This window comes from Gigantopelta aegis, chromosome 13, assembly GCF_016097555.1.
Source record: "Gigantopelta aegis isolate Gae_Host chromosome 13, Gae_host_genome, whole genome shotgun sequence".
NCBI classification, from domain to species: Eukaryota; Metazoa; Mollusca; class Gastropoda; order Neomphalida; family Peltospiridae; genus Gigantopelta; species Gigantopelta aegis.
Genome location: NC_054711.1, coordinates 4,312,282 through 4,334,418, shown reverse-complemented (window position 1 = coordinate 4,334,418; position 22,137 = coordinate 4,312,282). Strand labels below are relative to the sequence as shown.

The 22,137-nt window shown below is 37.5% G+C and overlaps 1 protein-coding gene across 1 annotated transcript; it reads left to right on the top strand.

The window, feature by feature from the left end:
- Positions 1-209: 209 nt before the first annotated feature.
- Positions 210-20,247, top strand: LOC121387625 (cardioacceleratory peptide receptor-like). The gene is made up of 6 exons (XM_041518793.1): positions 210-348; positions 5,138-5,241; positions 7,367-7,460; positions 17,138-17,280; positions 17,829-17,973; positions 20,240-20,247. Exons 1-6 carry the CDS (start codon positions 210-212, stop codon positions 20,245-20,247), a joined length of 633 nt encoding a protein of 210 aa, XP_041374727.1.
- The last annotated feature ends 1,890 nt before the right edge of the window (positions 20,248-22,137 follow it).

Sequence of the window (22,137 nt, the reverse complement as noted above, 5' to 3'; positions counted from 1 at the left end):
AAATAATTTGAAAACATTCCGAATTATCTTGAGGGTACTACGACATTGATTTAGTGAAAAATGTGCTAGACAGGTTGGTAATTAAAACATAATTTTACTGTAAAACTGACTGCACTTCGTTTGTTTACTTTACATGTATAAATAATAATTTTTTATGTCGGCTCATGGAAGACCGATCAAACCCTCCAAGCTAGTGTTCGTCGCTCGCTATGTTCGTGGTTGCATCATCGTGGGCAAACCTCGTGCGTGTTGGACTCGCGATGTATACAGGCATCAGTTTTTCTCCGAAACGGACGGACAAATCATCGATGAAATCTTCTATCATCATGCATTTGACTGCCATAGCAGGTATGGCTGATTGCGTCTTTTTTTTTTCTTTTTTTTTTGTTGTTGTTTTGTTAATGTAAAGCTTTCGCTCTATGTTTTGCTGTCACTGCCACCAGTGTGTCATCCGATATTTTTAGAATTGTATGCTCCAAAATAAATAAAACAGTGTGATATGGTCAATTAATTTAAATGTTATTTACAGAAAATAATGTTACTTTGACATTCGGGGACGAAGCGATGTCAGTTAGCAATCGTGATTAAAAGTAAACTGCTGGTCTAAATAAGGCATTCGTAAGTCACATGAAACATATACGAAAAGACTCTCAGGATATCGGAATGTTTTCAAATTATTTTCAAATCACTGGTATGATTCTGCAAGTAAGGTTTTGATTGGTGGACATGAGCTCCAACTGGCTGCTGTTAGATCCACATGTAATAGTGGAGCTAATTTTAATTAGATTGGACTAACAGGCGTTGATGACCAGTTGCTAATGAGAGATAGAAGTCTGCCATACACCTCCCCAGCGACATGTCAAAGACCCCAATGTCTTATCCCCTTCGCCAGAGATGATGGTATCTATAGTGAAAGGTTTTTATGTTTATCGTACCTCTGCACAAGACAGAGTGAAAGCTGTTGCGACTGCATCCATGAGACATTGGCTGGTGTTTCGCTATTTGAACGTTCGTGATTAGACTGACAGAACATAATGACTTACTTTGGATGTCAGATTTAATTACCGTAAAGATAAATACAAATGACAAATCTAACGCATTGCTTTTTGTGCTACTTATTACTTAACCCTGTTATTTCTCAGGTTCCTAGAATCCATTATTTAGTAAATCTATTTTATTGAGCAATTATTTATTTATGGCTTCGTTGCGTTGATCTTTGGTTTATAATAAAAGAAGTAATCAAATAAAAAATATATATTAAGTACTTATTGTTAATATATGTGTGCGTGCGCGTGCGTGCTTGGGTTTGTTTGCCCTTTGCTTGTTGTAAATAAGTGTATACACGTCACTAACATACCAATGAAGTATATACATCACCATCATCATCATCATCTCTCGCTCTCTCGCTCTCTCTCTCTCTCTCTCTCTCTCTCTCTCACACACACACACTCTCTCCGTGTGTGTATGTGTGCGCGCGTGCGTATGTGTGTCTGTGTGTGTTCGCGCGCGCGTGCGTATGTGTGTGTGTGTGTGTTTGTGTTGGTGCGCGCATTTGTGTGTGTTGGCGCGCACGTGTGTGTTTTGGCGCGCGCATTTGTGTGTGAGTGTCTGTATGCGTGTGCATGTGAGATTATATTATGTCGGGAGCACCACCACGTAAAACAAATTAAGATAATAATAAAACACTTAAAAAGACAGTTTTCTACAAATTATAATGTTTTTATATTTATTTATTTATCATCATTATCGTTAGATTATGTACCCATGTTTTCCCATCGTTTTTGTCTGTAAAACAAATAGCAGAAAAGAAACAGAAAAGAGAATGCTATGCCAAAATAAGATAAGAACCGAAATAACTGACAGTTGATCATAATAATAATAATATATAAATGACGGAAGACTATAATACTGTAAGTGACTGGAGAATATACGTGGCGTCTGACGTCATATGAAATTGCTTCTATAAATGTAGCCAGCCTTGCGTGAAACTAGATTGTAATGCCTGGTGTCACGATAATCCTCCAGCGTGGGTCCGACCAGCGACACAAATTAGCAAACCATTTGCCAGGATCATCACCCGTCTCTCGCTCGTTATGGTCAGACGAATGTCATCAAACATTGCTCCCGAAAGGATTATTATCAAAAACGCGAATCGGAGCCGAGGAACGGGGCTTCGTGGAGAATCACAAAAGAATTGGTTTTGTTTCTAGAGAAAAAAAAAAAATTATAGTTGTTGTCTGTGATACTTTTGTTATTGAATTTCTTTTTCGTCTTCTGTCTACACAAACAGCGGTATAATATCCGCCCGGTCCCCTCCGTTATTATTTTTAGTTAGGGTTAGGGGTTAGGGGTTATGGTTATGGTTAGTGTTAGGGGTTAGGGGTTAGGGTTAGGGTTAGGGTTAGGGTTAGGGTTAGGGTTAGGGTTAGGGTTAGGGTTGGGGTTGGGGTTAAGATTAGGGTTAGGGGAGGGGGGGGGGGGACGGGTGGATATTTTTCCCAAACAGCACCACTGGTCTTAGTCTATACGACTGTGACGGTACATGCTCTTAATTTTTGTTTTCGCCTGTGGCGATATTAATTGTGTTAGAGAGCCGTGTGCAGTCCAATAAGCACTTAAGCCCAGGTGGACACTTGGTTACGTAATACCTCCGCGCGACCGTACCTTCTAATGCACACTTAGTCCAGCTGTGGAGGCCATGTGGCTAGTAGTTACGTAATATCTCCGGTAGTGCTGTTTATGGCCAGGGGATTGCTCGCGGTTGGCGACAACCAGTCTGGCGATCTAAGAGAAAGATATGCCGTCTTGGTCGCTGTGGAAATTCAGATGATACGTGAGGTACCGCCTTGTACCTCCAGGCGATATTCGCTGTCTCTGAGAGTTTTGAATAAATAGCTAGGGTTTAGAGATATCTGGGAGAACTAGGAAGGCTCCAGGGGATCACGGACGTCGTCCACTGAACGATCTATATTAGTTCAGACGGGACTTTGGTAAATATGTTATTTCTGCTCTGTTGTATAACCTTGATGTGATTGATGTGACTTTAAATAGTTTAATACTGTATTATACCAATATTCTTTAGACAGTGTCTTCGGTCATCTGACGAAGTAAATCGTAGACTTTTTGTTCTAACATTATACGAGTATTTGGTAATATAAAGCTTAGCCAGTCATCCTAGAAGACCTAGGTAAACTGTAGGTTATTGTCTTTATTGTGATAGGTACCATTATTAATTCTGTGTTACAAGGTTACTGAACGAGTAGTTAGGCTTAATTAAAAATTAACCAGTTAGGAATAGAGCTGTAATTCCTTTATTAATTAAGTTCCCCTGGAAGCGTTTCTCAATTATCACACGTGTGGGTTTTGTGTCACGGTGAAGTGATTAGCATATTGTGTAAACTAGACACCTAGAGATTAACTAATTAAGTGGTCAGTTCTGGGTTGTTATTATTGTTGTTATTAATTAACTACTGCGGCAGTACATTTGTCAGCGTAGGTTAATACAGATTCCAAAGTGTATTGTGTTTTTGTTGTGTTTTCTAGTGAACTAAACGTGCTATAATAATATATACTTTATATAAGATCGTATCTCTGATCATACCTAGACGAGCCAAAGCGGTTTTGAACTGCTCGATACAGAGATATCTAATAGATATACAGTTAGGAGAGATATTTTGTTTCATTCAGTTACGGGTATTACAGAATCCCCGTGACAACGACTTAGTATTACCAATAGAGCTGATTTCAGATTGATAAGTTGGTTTATACTTATTTTTGTGCTTATATCCAATCATGGTCCAAGCACGCTGTTCTGGGCACACACTTCATCTATCTGGGCTGTCTGTCCAGGACAGTGAGTTAGTTGTTAGCTGGTTAGTGAGAGAGAAGAGGGTGTAGTGGTCTTACATCTACCCAATGAGTCGTTAAAACTCGCTCTGGGTGGGAGCCGGTACCGGGCTGCGAACCCAATACCTACCAGACTTATGTCAGGATGGTTCAACCGATATTGGACCGATATTAATACTGGTTCGGACATCATTTCACTCACCCTTCGAGCACTCCTGTCCTTGGAATAACAATCAAACACCCACCTAATTCCAAATTACTCTTGCAGCTGCCGCCCTATGTGTTAGTCAAATTGCTCGATTAGTATATCCTATATATTACAACTAAATTGTCTCACCTTTGCTTAATCAAAGTTCCCATCGTGCCTGCGGTACTATTTAACCACAACTAGACATTAGTTGACCGCTTTTCTACAGACGCTACGCTTCGAATGTTAATCACGAACACCGACGGCATCTTAATTGATTAATAGATGACATCTGTGTCTGGTTAGCTCTTCTCGTTTGTGGTCTCACTGTTTTGTAAATGGTGCACGTAACGTGAAAGGTATACCGAACAGAAAAAGGATGACACTTAATTCAACAGACCCTAGTTTTTAAACACTATGGCGAATTTTCATATTTTTTTGAAAACGCACGTACGTCTGAGAAGTAACGGTTATGGAGACGAGCTCTAGTCTACTTTTCAAAGATATCTTATAAGTATTATTTCGTGATATATTGAATGGAAGCTCGTTTAATATCCTATAAACACACACACACACACACACACACACACACACACACACACTCACGCACGCACGCACGCACACACACACATACATACACACATACATATTATAGAAAACACCACCGCCAACAGTTCAGTTATTTATTATATATATATATATATATGGACATAAAAAACCCACCCACCAAACAACAAATAAACTGAAGTTGTGTTATTTATTCATCATTTATGAAATATTGATTCAATCTTTTTTTCAAACGTTTTGTGATGAATTTGTTTCCGTCATGTGCATTAAATAAACTGATGCCAATAAATAGTCAGGCGAGACTCACCGCCTTCAATCAGTTGGGTATCCTTTATTCATCATTAAACGAAACATTAATTCAATCTTGTTTTCAACATTTTGTGATCAATTTATTTTTGTCATGCGCATTAAAAAAGAATCAGGTTCAATACATAAGTTAAAGCAGACGAGACTTCCCGCCTAATAGACTTGGCATATTATTTATTAATCATTTATCAAATATTAATTCAATCCTTTTTCGTTTTATTCTGATTCCAGATTTACTTGTCGGCCTGATCTGTGTATTAACGGACTTCCTGTCGAAACTCACGATCGAGTGGCATGCTGGGAACGTCATGTGCAAGGTCATTCAGTACACCCAGGTTAGTCTTGATTAATTTCATTTTAATCTATTTTTCGTACTTTTGTTCGATAAAAGTTCAAGCACGCTATCCTGGATCCACGTTTCGGCTGTCTAGACAGCCTGTACGAAACATACTTTATTGATTAACATAGTCAAGGGAATTACCATGGACTGTTTAAAAAGAGATTCGTCATTGTAATGAACGTCTTGTAGTACAATTAAGGATTGTCTGTTATTTCTTTCACGTTCATCGGGGTAGGAAGAAAAACAAAAAGTCATCCGTAAACTGTGTGAACCGGCGAAGCCGTTTTCACATAAGACTGCGGATGATGTTTTTACTTATAATTAAATTTGAATCATACTTGCTAATAATAACACTAAAACTTCATACTTTTTTTTGATTTATTTTTGGTCCATAAAGGTTCCATTAGACCAAATAAATTCCTATTGACGACCATAGTAACAATTCTTAATAAAAATAACAGAAGCAGTGTTTGAAACCACCGGGCCAGTATATACACTGACAGTGTGGTACCTCCCATTGATAATTACTCGAAGAAACTCTACTGTCACGTATCGTTTATACATATACATGTGTGTGTGTGTGTGTGTGTGTGTGTGTGTGTGTGTGTGTGTACACACAGTATATACTGCCAGAGTGTTTTTCGGTATCGTCAGTATCATATATTAGCAATAAAAATTGTAATATGCGAACCTCAGGTCGTGGTTGCACACTCGTCAATATTGTTATCTGGTTTGTTTCGGGCAGTGGTTACAATCATAGCAATGTATCTGATTTCGTGACAAAATTCGTATTCCATGATCAAAGGCGAAATGACGTCAGGCAAAGTCGTGATTGCTTCCATTATCCAGTATCAGTTGCTCGCCGCTCCTTTAGGCGATCTACAACACGATATTTCATCCCTCCTGCACCGCTCTTACGAGGACTGCCACTTACGAGGACTGCCACTTATATATTGATATGTTTTGCTCGATCGCACCTACATACACATCAAAGTATATTTCATTTTAAGTTATTTTCGTGCTTATAATGCAATTAAGGTTCAAGCCTGCTGTCCTGGGCACGCCACTCAGCTATCTGAGCTCTCTGTCCAGGACAGTGGGTTAGTTTGTTAGTTGTTAGTGGTTAGTGGTGATGGGAGGGTGTAGCCGCCTTACACCTACCCACTGAGTCATTTAAATCTCACAATGGGTATATGGGAGCCGGTACCGGACTGCGAACCTTGTACCTACCAGCCTTGTGTCCGATGGTTTAACCACGACGCCACCGAGGCCGATTATCAACGTACATGTATATACGGTGTATTGATATGTTTTTTGCCGTGGAAGTGCCGATGGCCGCACGATTAAGGTCGCAGGCTGTCAAACAACATGCGAATCAGTGCTTAAAGGGACATTCCTGAGTTTGCTGCAATGTTTAAGATGTTATCGACTAGCAGAGACTTTTTAACGACTGTAATTACATATCAAATATATTTGTCTGCATAAAATATTAGTGGCTGTATATTAAACGTGTTTCTGATCGTTCTAGTATTTGTACTAGGTTAAATTTAATTTAATTTTCTAAATGGGTTTTTTAAATTGTTTTTTCATACATACAAATTTATTTGAAGACCAAATCCACTTTGGGCTTCTTACACATATTAACACGACGGGAACACATTCAATACACAGACACTGATATTCTAAACAAGAAAATATATTTAATGCGTATATTTTAGACTTTAAAAGATATTATTAGTCGGAAACATCTTACAATGCAAGAAACTCCGGACAGTCCCTTTAAGTTTCGAATGCTGCCAACTGACAACTTGTGGGTGTTTTGTAATAATATTATAAACGCGTATATTGTGTTGGTCTGTTCTGCTTTCAGGCTGTGGTTACGTACGCATCAACGTATGTGTTGGTCTGTTCTGCTTTCAGGCTGTGGTTACGTACGCATCAACGTATGTGTTGGTTTGTTTTGCTTTCAGACCGTGGTTACGTACGCATCAACATATGTGTTGGTTTGTTTTGCTTTCAGGCCGTGGTTACGTACGCATCAACGTATGTGTTGGTTTGTTCTGCTTTCAGGCCGTGGTTACGTACGCATCAACGAATGTGTTGGTTTGTTCTGCTTTCAGGCCGTGGTTACGTACGCATCAACGTATGTGTTGGTTTCACTGAGCATCGACAGATACGATGCAGTTGCCAGACCCATGAATTTTTCCAGAAGTGGTAAGTTTGCCTATTTACTTAACAGGGCTGTACTGAGTCTTAAATAATACAACTAGTGTACATAAGCGTATGAGACAGGGGCAGGGAGCAGGGGGGAGACAGGGGGGTACAACTGCCTATTCACTTAACAGGGCTGTACCGAGTCTTAAATAATACAACTAGTGTACATAAGCGTATGAGACAGGGGCAGGGAGCAGGGGGGAGACAGGGGGGTACAACTGCCTATTTACGTAACAGGGCTGTACTGAGTCTTAAATAATATAACTAGTGTACATAAGCGTATGAGACAGGGACAGGGAGCAGGGGGGAGACAGGGGGGTACAACTGCCTATTTACTATACAACTAGTGTACATAAGCGTATGAGACAGGGACAGGGAGCAGGGGGGAGACAGGGGGGTACAACTGCCTATTTACTTAACAGGGCTGTACTGAGACTTAAATAATATAACTAGTGTACATAAGCGTATGAGACAGGGACAGGGAGCAGGGGGGAGACAGGGGGTACAACTGCCTATTTACTTAACAGGGCTGTACTGAGTCTTAAATAATATAACTAGTGTACATAAGCGTATGAGACAGGGGCAGGGAGCAGGGGGGAGACAGGGGGTACAACTGCCTATTTACTTAACAGGGCTGTACTGAGTCTTAAATAATATAACTAGTGTACATAGGCGTATGAGACAGGGGCAGGGGGAGACAGGGGGGTACAACTGCCTATTTACTTAATAGCGCTGTACTGAGTCTTAAATAATACAACTAGTGTACATAGGCGTATGAGATAGGGGCAGGGAGCAGGGGGGAGACAGGGGGGTACAACTGCCTATTTACTTCACAGGGCCGTACTGAGCCCCCTCCCCTCAGTGCTGGAAAAAAAGCTCAAATTCTGGCAAAAATTTATGAAGATATTCGGGAAGAATGTGCTAACCTGAGTCCTTTTTACCATGTATTTCGATCATTCTACCCTCAAAACGCGTAGAGATTCGTTTGCAAGCTTATACAGCTGTTTGGTAGTAATGTTAATAATGCTGTTATGCAGATTCGAAAATTTTCGTATAATTCGGGCAAAAGCCAACCTGCCCCCCCACCCCCACCCCCCACCCCCCCCCAAAAAAAAAAAAAAAAAAAAAAAAAATAATAATAAAACAATAAAAAAAAAAAAAAAAAAAAAAAAAAAAATGGGAGGCCATACCCTATGATAGTGTACGCTTTTCTTTAAAAAAACAAAAAAATACACACATTTAAATTCCAATTCTCAATTAAATTTAAATTTATCGCTTACCGTTTATAATTGTTAATTCAAAAATATTCATATATCTATTATATATGGGGAGAGGGCTGGACTTAGCACAGTGGTACAGCGCTAGCTTGATGTGCGGTCGGTCTAGATCGATCCCCGTCGGTGGGTCCATTGCGCTATTTCTCGTTCCAGCCAGTGCACCACGACTGGTATATCAAAGATTGTGGTATGTGCTATCCTGTCTGTGGGATGGTGCATATAAAATATCTCTTGCTGATAATCGCAAAGATTAGCCCATGAAGTGACGACAGCGGGTTTCCTCTCTCGATTTATGTGTGGTCCTTAACTATATGACCGACGCCATATAACCGTAAATAAAATGTGTTGAGTGCGTCGTTAAATAAAACATTTCCTTCCTTCCTTTATATATGACAATAGTGTAAGAACTTAAAGTTTGTTTGTTCAACACCACCACTAGAGCACATTGATTTATTAATCATCGGCTATTGGATGTCAAACATTTGGTAATTTCGACGTATAGACTTTGAGAGGAAACCCGCTACATTTTTCTATTAGTAGCAAGGGATCTTTTATATGCATCATCCCACAGACAGGATAGCACATACCACAGCCTTTGTACACCAGTCGTGGTGCACTGGCTGGAACAAGAAATAGCCCAGAGGGACCACCGACGGTGATCGATCCTAGACGGACTACGCATCAAGCGAGTGTAAGAACTTAGGAGTAAATACTAAAGAAAACAAGAAACCGTTATGTCACGGGGATTCTATAATACTCGTAACTGAATAAAACACGATTGTCCAAATATCTCTCCTAACTGTATATCTATTAGATCTCTCTGTAACAGGCGGTATATACCCGCTGTGGCTCGTCTCTAGGTATGATCAAAGATACGATCTTATATAAAGTATATATTATTATAGCACGTTTAGTTCACTAGAAAACACAACAAAACCACAATGCACTTTGGAATCTGTATTAACCTACGCTGACAAATGTACAGCCGCAGTAGTGAATTAATAACAACAATAATAACAACCCAGAACTGATCACTTAATTAGTTAATCTCTAGGTGTCTAGTTTACACAATATGCTAATCACTTCACCGTGACATAACACCCACACGTGTGATAATTGAGAAACGCTTCTAGGGGAACTTAATTAATAAAGGAATTACAACACTATTCCTAACTGGTTAATTTTTAATTAACCCTTAACTACTCATTCAGTAACCTTGTAATACAGAAATAATACTGGTACCTATCACAATAAAGACAATAACCTACAGTTTACCTAGGTCTTCTAGGATGACTGGCTAAGCTTTATATTACCAAATACTCGTATAAATATAGAACAGTAAGACTACGATTTACTTCGTCAGATGACCGAAGACACTGTCTAAAGAATATTGGTATAATACAGTATTAAATATTTAAAGTCACATCAGTCACATCAAGGTTATACAGCAGAGCAGAAATAATATATTTACCCAAAGTCCAAACGGACTAACGTTCCCTGGGAGCCGTCCTTTTTGCTTCTCCTCGATATCTAAAAAAACCTAGCTATTTATTATAAAAATCAGAATATCGCCTGGGGGTACAAGGCGGTCCTCCCCCTATCAAGTGAATATCCCCAACTCCCAGAGACGCATTTTTCTCTTTGATCGCCAGACTTACTGACGCCATCGTCGCCAAATCACGGTTGTAAAAACCGCACTCGCAGAGGTATTACGTAACTACTTGCCACATGGCCTCCGCACCTGGCCAAGTGTGTACGGTCGCGCGGAGGTATTACGTAACCAAGTGCACACGACCTTCTAAAACAATTAATATCGCCACAGGCGAAAAGATAATTAAGAGCATGTACCGTCACACGTTATTAGCCCCTACACATTCAAATGACTTCTATTCACTCACAGTAAATAATTAAATAAATACTTTTTCAAACAAAGACCTATAAAAACTAAAATATTTTAAGGTCCATGCAAATTTTCAATGGCTTAACATTGAATTCTAATTTCTAAAGCTGGATTACTTTATTTTGTAACTACATCAGGACCTAGAGTAACAGAGAAAATTTAATTTTGCGATCTATTAACTTCCAACAAACCTTTCCTAGAGATTTTAATATCGATTGCGTCGACCACGTGCTAGAGTGAAAGCGTTTTTCCTAAAAATGGCATAACAATGTTAACGAAATAAATTTTTATAAAAAGTGCTTAAAGGCTTTTTTTCTGTATATAAATTGGGTTAAGAAGAAAATGGTACAAATGTTCAGGTCAAAACAAGCTCTATTTAAAGTCTATGGTTTGACCACAACGACGCCGATTCCGGGTTTTTGACCCTAGAATACGGTCAACTGTTAATACACCGCCAATAATGCCTTTGTTGACAGCAGCCGCTTCCTTAATACCTATCTAACCGTGACGCAGTAACACATTGTGACGTCGGGGTGAATCGAATTAGCCCTGTCGCGTCGCGATAAAAAGCCACTATGGGCCGGCAAAGAAAATTACTGGTTTAAGAGGGTTTTATTGTTTAATGCGCCGCAGCCACAGATATGACACATTGAAGTCGAAGTTAAATGAGGACAAGGAGGTCACGAGTCTCAGCTTATATTTATCATGGTTACACACCACTGTTCAAGTTTGCATGCCTGCCAATACAATTTCTATGTCAGATTATAATGTGTGAAAATTAAAACGATATTGAGAGGGCTATGTGACTGCTAGTTTTAAGAACTACTATCCCTTGATAACTACCATGTGAAAATTAACATAGGCTGATCATGAAAAGTATGAGTTACTCTCTTATGCCAGAGGACCGTCTTATTTTGCTGTTATATAAGTAGCAGCGTACCACTTGCACAATTAGTACCAACATTTACCAAATATCTTTAAACCAATGTGCTATCTAAGTTCTACAAAGCTCAACCAACTTATAACCACCAACAAAAAATATTTTAAAATGCATCTTAGTATTTTATCTTATTAGGTTTAATGCAGAACTAATTCCTAAACTGGACTGCAGTATGTAGGTGTACGTGAGTTGATATGTATAGTGACTTGTAAACCTCCCTCCCTCTCTCTCTCTCTCTCTCTCTCTCTCTCTCTCTCTCTCTCTCTCTCTCTCTCTCTCTCTCTCTCTCTCTCTCTAATATATATATATATATATATATCTCTATATATATATATATATATATATATATATATATATTATATATCATCAGAGGAAACCCGCTACATTTTTCCTGATGTAGCAAGACATCTTTTATAAGCATTTTTCCACAGACAGGAAAGCACATACCACGGCTTTTGACTCGGTTTGTGCACTGGTTGGAATGAGAAAAAATCCAATCAGTTGAATGGATCCATAGATGTGGTTCGATCCTGTGACGCAAGCACGTCAACCGAGTCGGACTGAATTAAAGCCCGCTCCAATGTGTGTAGTATCCCCAGATGAATTTCAGAATATCGGTGACTATATTTCCGATGTCTCACACATCGAATATACAGACACTGATATTTCAAACACATGTTATGGTAATCGTTAAGTTATATTGTAGCTTACATGTCATGTCATGTCATAGGGTTTTACGTGCACATTCAGAACAAGCTGTTGTAGCGCACGCCTGTCGTGGGCACAAGAGCCGGCGGCCTTGTCCGGCTCCTCCGTCCATGACAGGAAAGGTGGGGGGAGGGGAGAGGAGGGACCGCCTGCACTGGCAGGTGCAAGGGATCACCAGCAGCCCGACCAACTCGGTAGCAGGCGGGTGGGGTGGTAGTGGTGCTATGGAATTTGAATGGAGCAGTTAAATGCCAAAGAGAAAAGGGTGCGCAATTTTGATTGAGGGAATTTGGCGCAATTTTGAACGGTCGGTCGAAAGGTAAATGGCCGAGCTAATATAGGTTTTGATATTAGTGAATCGAGAGTAGCTCGTTAATTTTAGACCTTTACGATGCTGTGGTGTCTCCCTAGGTTGCCCATAGGACGTAGAATTCATTTTAGGACCATTTATACCAGTTTATCTACTTCCCCGAGGTAGCTTACAGCTTTTGTGAAGAGTTATATTGTAGGTAGTATTACGACAATCATAAAGTTAAAATGTATGTTACGACAATCGTAAAGTTATACTGTAGGTTACGACAATCGTAAAGTTATTCTGTAGGTTAATACGATCGTAAATTTATACTATAGGTTTCGAAGGAACAGACAAAATAAAAATAAATAAATGAACAAACATAAAATAAAATAAATTAAATATATTAAATGTTTTGTAATAAATCCCTGTCCCTAGTCGGGCCCCCGATCTTATCGGAGGTCGGATTCGGGATGAGCGTGTTCGAAACCCCAGTGGTATATGAGCACGTTAAACTAGTTACATACCTACCTACCTTTGTAATAAATAAAATAAATGTCATTTGTCTGCGTCGGTTGGCGAGTTGTTGCAGATTTTATGGCAACTAGGCTCAACACACCTAATGTTATAGTGTTCCTTTCCGACTACCGTAAGTAAGTTATTTTGTAGTGCCTTTAGAGTAATTCGAGATACACAGCTCTGATTCACTAACTCGTGGTGACGTGGGGAAGGGGGGAGGGGGGGGGGGTCAATGGAGTTAACTTCGTCGCTTCTAGATAAAGACAAAAAGCCAAGATTGATTTATATAGAAAACTGAAAGGTTTCAAGAGTTTTATTTCGTTGATCTCCATGGATTACGCGTGTAGTATCGGAATGAATGAATGTGTAACGACACCCCAGCACGAAAAATACATCGGCTACTGGGTGTCAAACTATGGCAATGCAAACAAATAAGGTGATGATCAACAACAATATAAACATTCAAGATTTAACTAAAAATGCAAAGAACTGTGCAAAAATACAAATATCACAGACTTTTACTCAAAATTTCAATTTGTGCTGTATTGGCCATTCTCAAAGAGAATGTTACACCCCTGCACCACGGTGAGGTTACAGCACGCGCAGGTGTGTAGTATCGGTTCGGTTGTATATTTGATCTAATGGCTGGGTTTTGCAGGCAACAAATTTAAACTGTTTATACTCTTATTAAAAAAGAATAAAAGAAATACCTTGAACTGATATTACATAATCAGGGCTTATAGATTATGGTAGCCCCACTCCCATGGCTAGTGATATTCAATGTTGGGCTAGTAAATAATTACTGCTGCCATGCCCGACGGCTAGTGATATTTTTTTGGTCAAATGTTGCAGTTAAGTCTATTTTGTAAACATGAATATCCTGACCCTACCCCAACCCCCCAATGCTAGTGTTTTTAATCTCCATCTCCCTCTTTAGGTGACATATATGATTATTACTATTATTTAGTACAATTGTATTAACTCGACACCACTGGAGCACATTGATTAATTAATCACCAGCTATTAACATTTGGAAACCTGCTACATTTGTTTAATGCAGCAAGGGATCTTTTATACGCACTTTCCCACAGACAGGAAAGCACATACCACGCTGCCTTAAGATTTACCACCAATAATACTTTTGATTCAGTCCTTCCCCAAACCCCCGCCCCTGCTCCGCCGTGCCTGTTAGCGGTTAGTAGAAATTACAATTATGATAGTTACTGATCAAGTTAAAGGTGCAGACCCTAGTTTTAACCCGTGAGAATGGACAGTAAGTTGGACTGTCTAGAAACCTGTAAGACATTTGGATAAAAAAATTACTATTATTAATTTTAATTTTTTTGACGCTGAAACCGTGAAATACTCTTAAAAATAGACTAGAGCTCGTCTCAATAACCGTTACTTCTCAGAGAGACGTGCGTTTTTAAAAATATATGAACAATGCAGTTAGTGGTATTATAAACACCAGAATGACCAGAAACACTTTGTACATGTATACACGGAAATGAATAATCTAAACAATAAAATCTGATTTCAATTATCAAAAAACGGCTCTAACAGTGAAAAATACACCGTAGTGTTAAAAAACTGGGGTCTGTCACTTTAATTTATATACGTAATAAAAAAGAAACAGGAAGTGACTATGATTGGAAATGGAGATATTTATTTGCATTTTCTTTTTTTTTCTGATATATGAATCTGCAATTAAAAAACACTTACTATGTAATCACCTATGTGTCTAATGCTAGGCTTAGACTGCCAACTGCATGCAGAAAGTTGGCCAACTTTCTGCTGTCACGACTGAGCGCTCTTACAAATTAAACACGACGCCCACGGCTACGTTCAGCCAGACCGAGCAGAAAAGAAAAAAAACCGTTCGCTAGACTGGTTTATGCGCTTCACGTTAAACCAAATGGTCACGTCGGGAACCAATCAAATAGTTCGCGAACGTAAGGGAAGTTGTTAGTCTGCGCGGATTCACAACTGCAAAGAGCTTTTTAAATTCTACATACACGCGTGTTCGTTTGATTCTGATGTAATAAACGACGTGTTCTTTGGACGTAAAAAGCGGTTGGAGAGAAAAGAAAACATGCTTGTAACATCTTGATGTGTTGTTAGGGTCTGTTTTTATTTATCGACGCCACTAAAGCACATTATTGTATTTGTTTTTCTTTATATATATCCTCTTTCTTGTGGTTCTATTTTTATTTAAAAGTTAAAGTTTGTTTTGTTTAACGACACCACTAGAGCACATTGATTTATTAATTGGATGTCAAATATTTCGTAACTTTGACAAATAGTCATAGAGAGGAAAACCGCAACATTTTTCTATTATTAACAAGGGATCTGTTATATATGCACCATCCCACAGACAGGATAGCACATACCGCGGCCTTTGATATATCAGTCGTGGTGCACTGGCCGTAACGAGAAATAGTCCAATGGGCCCACCGACGGGGATCGATCCCAAATCGACAAAGCACCAAGTGAACACTTTATTACTGGGCTATTTCCCGCCCCTCGTTGTGTTAAGAAGACCAATGCCATCTTCTTCTACCATAATACATTCATGTGAAACAACCCCTCCTCCTGAATGTCTCTACTCTCACTGGGAATTCTATATATGCAATATACCTCTGACCACTCTGTCCACTTGAAAGTTCAAACACGTTCATCTTTGGAACGAAACCGCCGACACGGGCTCTTGAATAACAAACTTTAACTTTAACATTGACCGTGCGACGAGTTGAGTTAGAATTATCTACCCTTGGAAACAACACCCACAGGAATGCACGTGCAAACTAATCAGCAGAAAAACAAAATCTCATTTACAGCCAATCAGACGACTCGTCTTTTGTGACCTTTTCCTGACCAATAAAAACGAAACTCGATTTACTGTTATGACGTTCGCTCAGTTTGATTATCTCCAGCATTAAAGAAAAGCGATACGCCATCTTTATTCCCTGAACTGTCATAAACAAATATTATCTAAACACACTGAGGAATGCTAAAAACGAAACAAAATAAAACAACAAAAATATAATATGATAACGACGACAGTATAATGTTATATGTGCGTGTTTAGATCTATAACATCTGTAACATGCTACCCAGGGGATGCAACTCTTATTATCTTGGCCACCATTGAACAAAATGGTGTAAGAAAAAAGTGAATAGGATATAGTTTTTTCGTGAACACACATGCATAAAAAGCATTGGAACTTTCATTGGATTTCTGTTATTTAAAAAAAAAACCAGTCGTCTGAATATTCTAGTGAACTAAAGAATGACGCGATTCTTGAACATACAGTATGTAGCGTTAAAGTATAAAATGCATTTTAAATGCTAAAAAACAAACAAAAACAACAACAGCAAAAACACACACACACACAAAAACCCAACAAAAAACATCAACAACAACAGATAGAGAAACAGACAAAGATAGACAGCAGACATTTTAGCTGGTCGATTAGTTGTTTGGTTAATTGTTTGCCTGGATGAATGAATAAATAAATAAATAAATACATAAATAAATGAAAGGAATTAATTAATTAATTAATTAATAATTATTTAAATACACATTGAGTGATCAAATAACAACTGACCCATAGCACATTTATTGTAAAGCACTCGCCTGATGTGTAGTCGGTCTGGAATCGATCCCCGTCGGTGGGCATATTGTGGGCTATTTCTCCACGACTGGTATATCAAAGGTCGGGATATGTGCTCTGTCCAATCTGTGGGGTGGTGCCTATAAAATATCCCTAGCTACTAATTGAAAACTGTAGCAGGTTTCCTCTCTAAGACTTTTTGTCAAAATCACCAAATGTTTGACATCCATTAGCCGATGATTAATAAATCAATGTGCTCTAGTGGTGTCGTTAAACAAAACAAACAAACAAACAAATGACGTGATCAAATACAAACTGATTTAGAACCTATAAAAGTTTTATTCTGCAAGGATTTTGTCTGATTTGTCTTTTGTTCAGTGGTGCTTGTGTCTGCTCTCTAAAACATGTTTCTCCTCTGTTGTGGCAGCCTACCAGGCCCGGGTGTTGATATCGCTGGCGTGGCTGTCGTCGGTGTTGTTCGCTTTACCGGCGATGTTCCTGTATCACGAGTCCAAACAGGAGGACCGCTTTCAGTGCTGGATCGACTTCCCGCAGTTCTGGCATTGGCAGGTAAGTGAACGTAGCTCAGCGTTTAGCCGAAATCTCGGGGGCGGGTGGAGGGGAGGAAATTTTGATAATGGTACATTGTAAATTACCTGTTGTTTGATGATTAACATATGGTTATGTATACACTCTGTTGAGAAGGTAGGGATGAGCGTGAGAGAGAGAGAGAGAGAGAGAGAGAGAGAGAGAGAGAGAGAGAGAGAGAGAGAGAGAGAGAGAGAGAGAGAGAGAGAGAGAGAGAGAGAGAGAGGGGAGAGAGAGAGAGAGAGAGAGAGAGAGAGAGAGTTATCGAAAAATCAGGCCGATATCTTGTACATGCATGTCCCCATTACATAGGCAGAAACAGTACATACCACAGTAGTTGGCAGTAATTCACATCCATCGAAGGGCATCGATCTTGAGACCCTTCGCACCTCAACCACTGATGTACATTTTCCACTGCACTTTGTTTTTTAGAATACTGTAAGGGTTTTGTTTTACATTGACCCTAGAAAACTATCATGGACCCGCCCCTGCTGCTCATTCCGTGTTTTATGGATTGATTCTGTTTTCAGCTGTTCGTGTGTTTAGTCGCAGTCGTCACCTTCGCTCTGCCAGCGTTGATTATTGCCTCCTGTTACGTTGCCATCATCCTCATTATATGGTCAAAGGGAGAGAACTATGTCGGCTCGTCCGAGAGGAAACGATTGAACACTCAAGGTAAGTTGTCTTCAATGGGTTCTGGGGGCGCCTGACGCGCGATCAATCTAGGATTGATCCCCGTCGGTGGGCCCATTGGGATATTTCTCGTTCCAGCCAGTGCTCTACAACTGGTGTAACAAAAGCTGTGGTATGTACTATCCTGTCTGTGGGATGGTGCATATAAAAGATTCCTTGCTGCTAATCGAAAAGAGTAGCCCATGGATTGGCGATAGCGGGTTTTCTCTCTCAATATCAGTGTGGTCCTTAACCATATGTCCGACGCCATATAACCGTAAATAAAATGCGTTGAGTGCATCGTTAAATAAAACATTTCCTTCCTTCAATAGGTTCTGTTGATCCAAATAATATACATAATGTTAATCAATACACCCACGCAGTACAACAATTGAAATGGTGGCACCTCATAATTAATATACTTGTAAGAAACTAGGGTGTCACATCACCTGTAAAATCTATACTGGTTTCAAAACCTCATATGTAAGTAAGGAAAAAGAAAGAAATGTTTTATTTAACGACGCACTCAACACATTTTATTTACGGTTATATGGCGTCAGACATATGGTTAAGGACCACACAGATTCTAAGAGGAAACCCGCTGTCGCCACTACATGGGCTACTCTTCCGATTAGCAGCAAGGGATCTTTTATTTGCGCTTCCCACAGGCAGGATAGCACAAACCATGGCCTTTGTTGAACCAGTTATGGATCACTGGTCGGTGCAAGTGGTTTACACCTACCCATTGAGCCTTGCGGAGCACTCACTCAGGGTTTGGAGTCGGTATCTGGATTAAAAATCCCATGCCTCGACTGGGATCCGAACCCAGTACCTACCAGCCTGTAGACCGATGGCCTTTTTTTTATCTTTTTATTTACAATATCAACTTAATACATAAATAAATACAACATGCATATAATAAAAAATAAATAAAAACACACACACACAAACAACCACTTACTGACTCACACCAAGCACACTTGTATAATTATTTAAAACTTTATAGATTTCTTATAAAGTCTTGAGGAATATTGACTGCTAATACTACATATTAAGAGGATATTTAAAGATTAATACATCATCATTCAAGTCAAGGAACCTATTATCCTTAATATATTTATTAGTAAAAACAGAAAGTTTATTTCGAAAACGATATTTATTAAGAAGTAATTCAAAGAATTACTGCACGTAGTGCTTATACAATCTAACAAGATTGATATTTGACCCTCTTGATTCAGCTATTACGCGTCTTTTATAAACTGATATTCTATAAATTGACAAGATAATGTTTAGGAAATCATATGGACAATTTTGTATTCGAACATAACAACCAAATAATAATAATATTTTTAGCTGTTGTAAAGAAAAACCTGTTTTCTGAAATATTACAATACACATTACATTAAAGATTGATAATAAGTCATACAATTCATCACAATATAAAAACAAATGACACAAATCTTCATCGTCTTTCATACAAACTGGACATTGACTGGACAAAACTTTACCATATTTATATAATTTACAATATGTAAAAATAATATTATGCGCTATTTTGAAATCCAAATCAATGAATTCAGGAGATTTATCACAATAATGAATGGATTTCCAAATTGGCTTCCATGATACATTAAAACTTAAATCCTTCCATTTTTCTAAACATGTAGGTAATTTGAAATTTTGAGCAATTAAAAAAGAATATATTAATTTAACAGTGAATTTACTTGAATTTATTATTTCATTATTGTAAATCATAAATAAATCTTTTACTAAAGAAACATTTTTATTCTCACTATTAATAACTGTTTTCCATTCACCTGGAAGTGAGTTTAAGATAACATTATAAGCAGAAGAAATATTTGCTTTAGTTACATCAGGACATTTTTCCTGAATAATTTCTACAACAGCAGAAACAGGGGAAAAAACCTGGTATAACTTCATAAACAATATCAGCCACAGTGACTATATCACTTTCAATAAAAAAACTAAATAGTAACAATTTATCTTTATACTTAATATAAGGATTATCAAAAAGTGGCTGACATAATATTTCACCTAAATCCATAGCAAAATGACGTTCACCTTTAGTGACCGAGTCCCATGCTGACAACACCTCAGCATAAAAAGGATTAATAACTACTAGAGAATATTCATTAAAAACTATATTGAAAATGTTATAAGATAAATTCATATTCATATATTTTTTAAGAAATTCAGACATTGTATGTTTCCAAACAGCTTTAAAATCATGATCAAAATATTTTTTCAGCATCTTAACACGAAAAGCAACCTTTTTAAATGAAACATTTTGTATATTTAATCCACCCAAAATTGTATTCCCAATAATTGTAGAATATTTTATTAATGGTATTTTACCGTTCCACATAAACTTACAAAACAAAGTCTGAATTTCTTTTTCTACCCATTTAGGAACATGAATAGTACTTATCATATACCACAATCTAGAAGATAAAATAGTATTCCACACCGTAGCTTTTCCATTTAAAGTAAGCTTCCTTTTACCCCAAAGACTAATTAAAGCATTTAATTTATGTATTTTATTTTTCCAATTCAATCTTTCACATAATTTCTTGTTTGGGCCTAAATATATACCAAGAATTTTAACACAATCTTTATTAATAGACACAGGAATATTAAAAGATAAATCCTTAGACGTAGCCTTGCCAATACAGAGTACTTCTGACTTATCAATATTGACCTTTGCACCAGTAGCAAGACAAAAAATATTAACAGTGTTACAAACAGCCTCAACAGACTGAGTCTCTCTAAATGTAATAGTAGTATCATCAGCATGCTGAAATAATAAAGAATTAAATTCATTTGCTATTCTAATTCCATCATTACTATGTCTATTCTTAATTAAACTATTTAAAGGTTCTGCTATAATAACGTAAAGCATCATAGAAATTGGACACCCTTGCCTAACTCCTCTAGTTATAGAAAAGAAAAATGTTAAATGTCCATTAATTTTTACACAACTTTTTATATCATTATAAAGTACTTTAATCCATGATATAAATTTATTTCCAAAATTAAATTTATTTAAAACTTTTACTATGAAGCTGTGTGAAACTCTATCAAAAGCTTTTTCTTGGTCAATTTTAACAATAAAACCTTCATCCTTATTTAACTCAACTAAATCTATAACATCTCGCACCGACATAATATTATCTGCAATATCCCTTCCTGGAACACAACAAGTTTGTTCAGGGGAAATAATCGATGACATAACTTGTTTTAGCCGATTAGCTAAAACTCTTGAAATAATTTTATAATCAACATTCAAAAGACTTAATGGTCTAAAATTTTTAAGATCTGTTTTATCTCCTTTTTTCTTATAAAAAGACTAATTACTCCCTTTTTCATACTTCTTGACAGCTGTTCTTCATTTTCAATCGACATCACAACTTTATGAAATAAAGGTTTTAAAACGTCCCAAAATTTAATATAAAATTCCACAGTAAGACCATCCATCCCAGGAGATTTATTTTTATTCATTCCTTTTAAAGCGTCAGTCAATTCATCTATCGAAATATCTGTCACAATTTTGAATTTGTATATCATTTAATTTATTATTTATTAAATTTAATAACACAGCTTCTTTTTCTATATCTACATTTTCCTGAGTATACAATTTGGAATAAAAATGTTGTGCAAAGTTTAATATATCTTCTGTTTTTCTAGATAACCCATTGTCCGTTTTAATTTCTTTAATTGCATTAGATTCTTGTTTTGATTTCTCCAAATTAAGAAAAAATTAAGTATTTGTGTCTGATTCAAAATTCCATTGTACTTTCGATCTTAAAATAGCTCCTTTACACTTAATGGTTTCAATATTTTGTAATTCTTCTTCCAAAAGTTTTAATTTGTTATATCATAATCTTTATGTACAGATAATCTAGCATATTCACGTTTTAATGCATTTTGAATAAAATAGTATTTTTCATTTTCAGCTTTACGTTTATTGATTGCAAAATATATAGAACATCTTTTCAATTTATATTTTAAATTATCCCACCAAACTAGTGGCTCAGATTGCAACAACGGACACTGACATACATCATTAATAACATTAAGAATTGTTCACAAAAACGTTCATCATAATAATAACTCATTATTAAAAATCTAAATACCTTGACCTCTCTC

What these genes read in the sequence shown, in the direction of transcription:
- LOC121387625 (XM_041518793.1), top strand. Translation starts at nt 210, where the DNA reads ATGTTCGTGGTTGCATCATCGTGGGCAAACCTCGTGCGTGTTGGACTC. An exon ending in GCATTTGACTGCCATAGCAG is followed by an intron (nt 349 to 5,137) that starts GTATGGCTGATT and finishes TTCTGATTCCAG; the next exon opens with ATTTACTTGTCGGCCTGATC. An exon ending in CATGAATTTTTCCAGAAGTG is followed by an intron (nt 7,461 to 17,137) that starts GTAAGTTTGCCT and finishes CTGTTGTGGCAG; the next exon opens with CCTACCAGGCCCGGGTGTTG.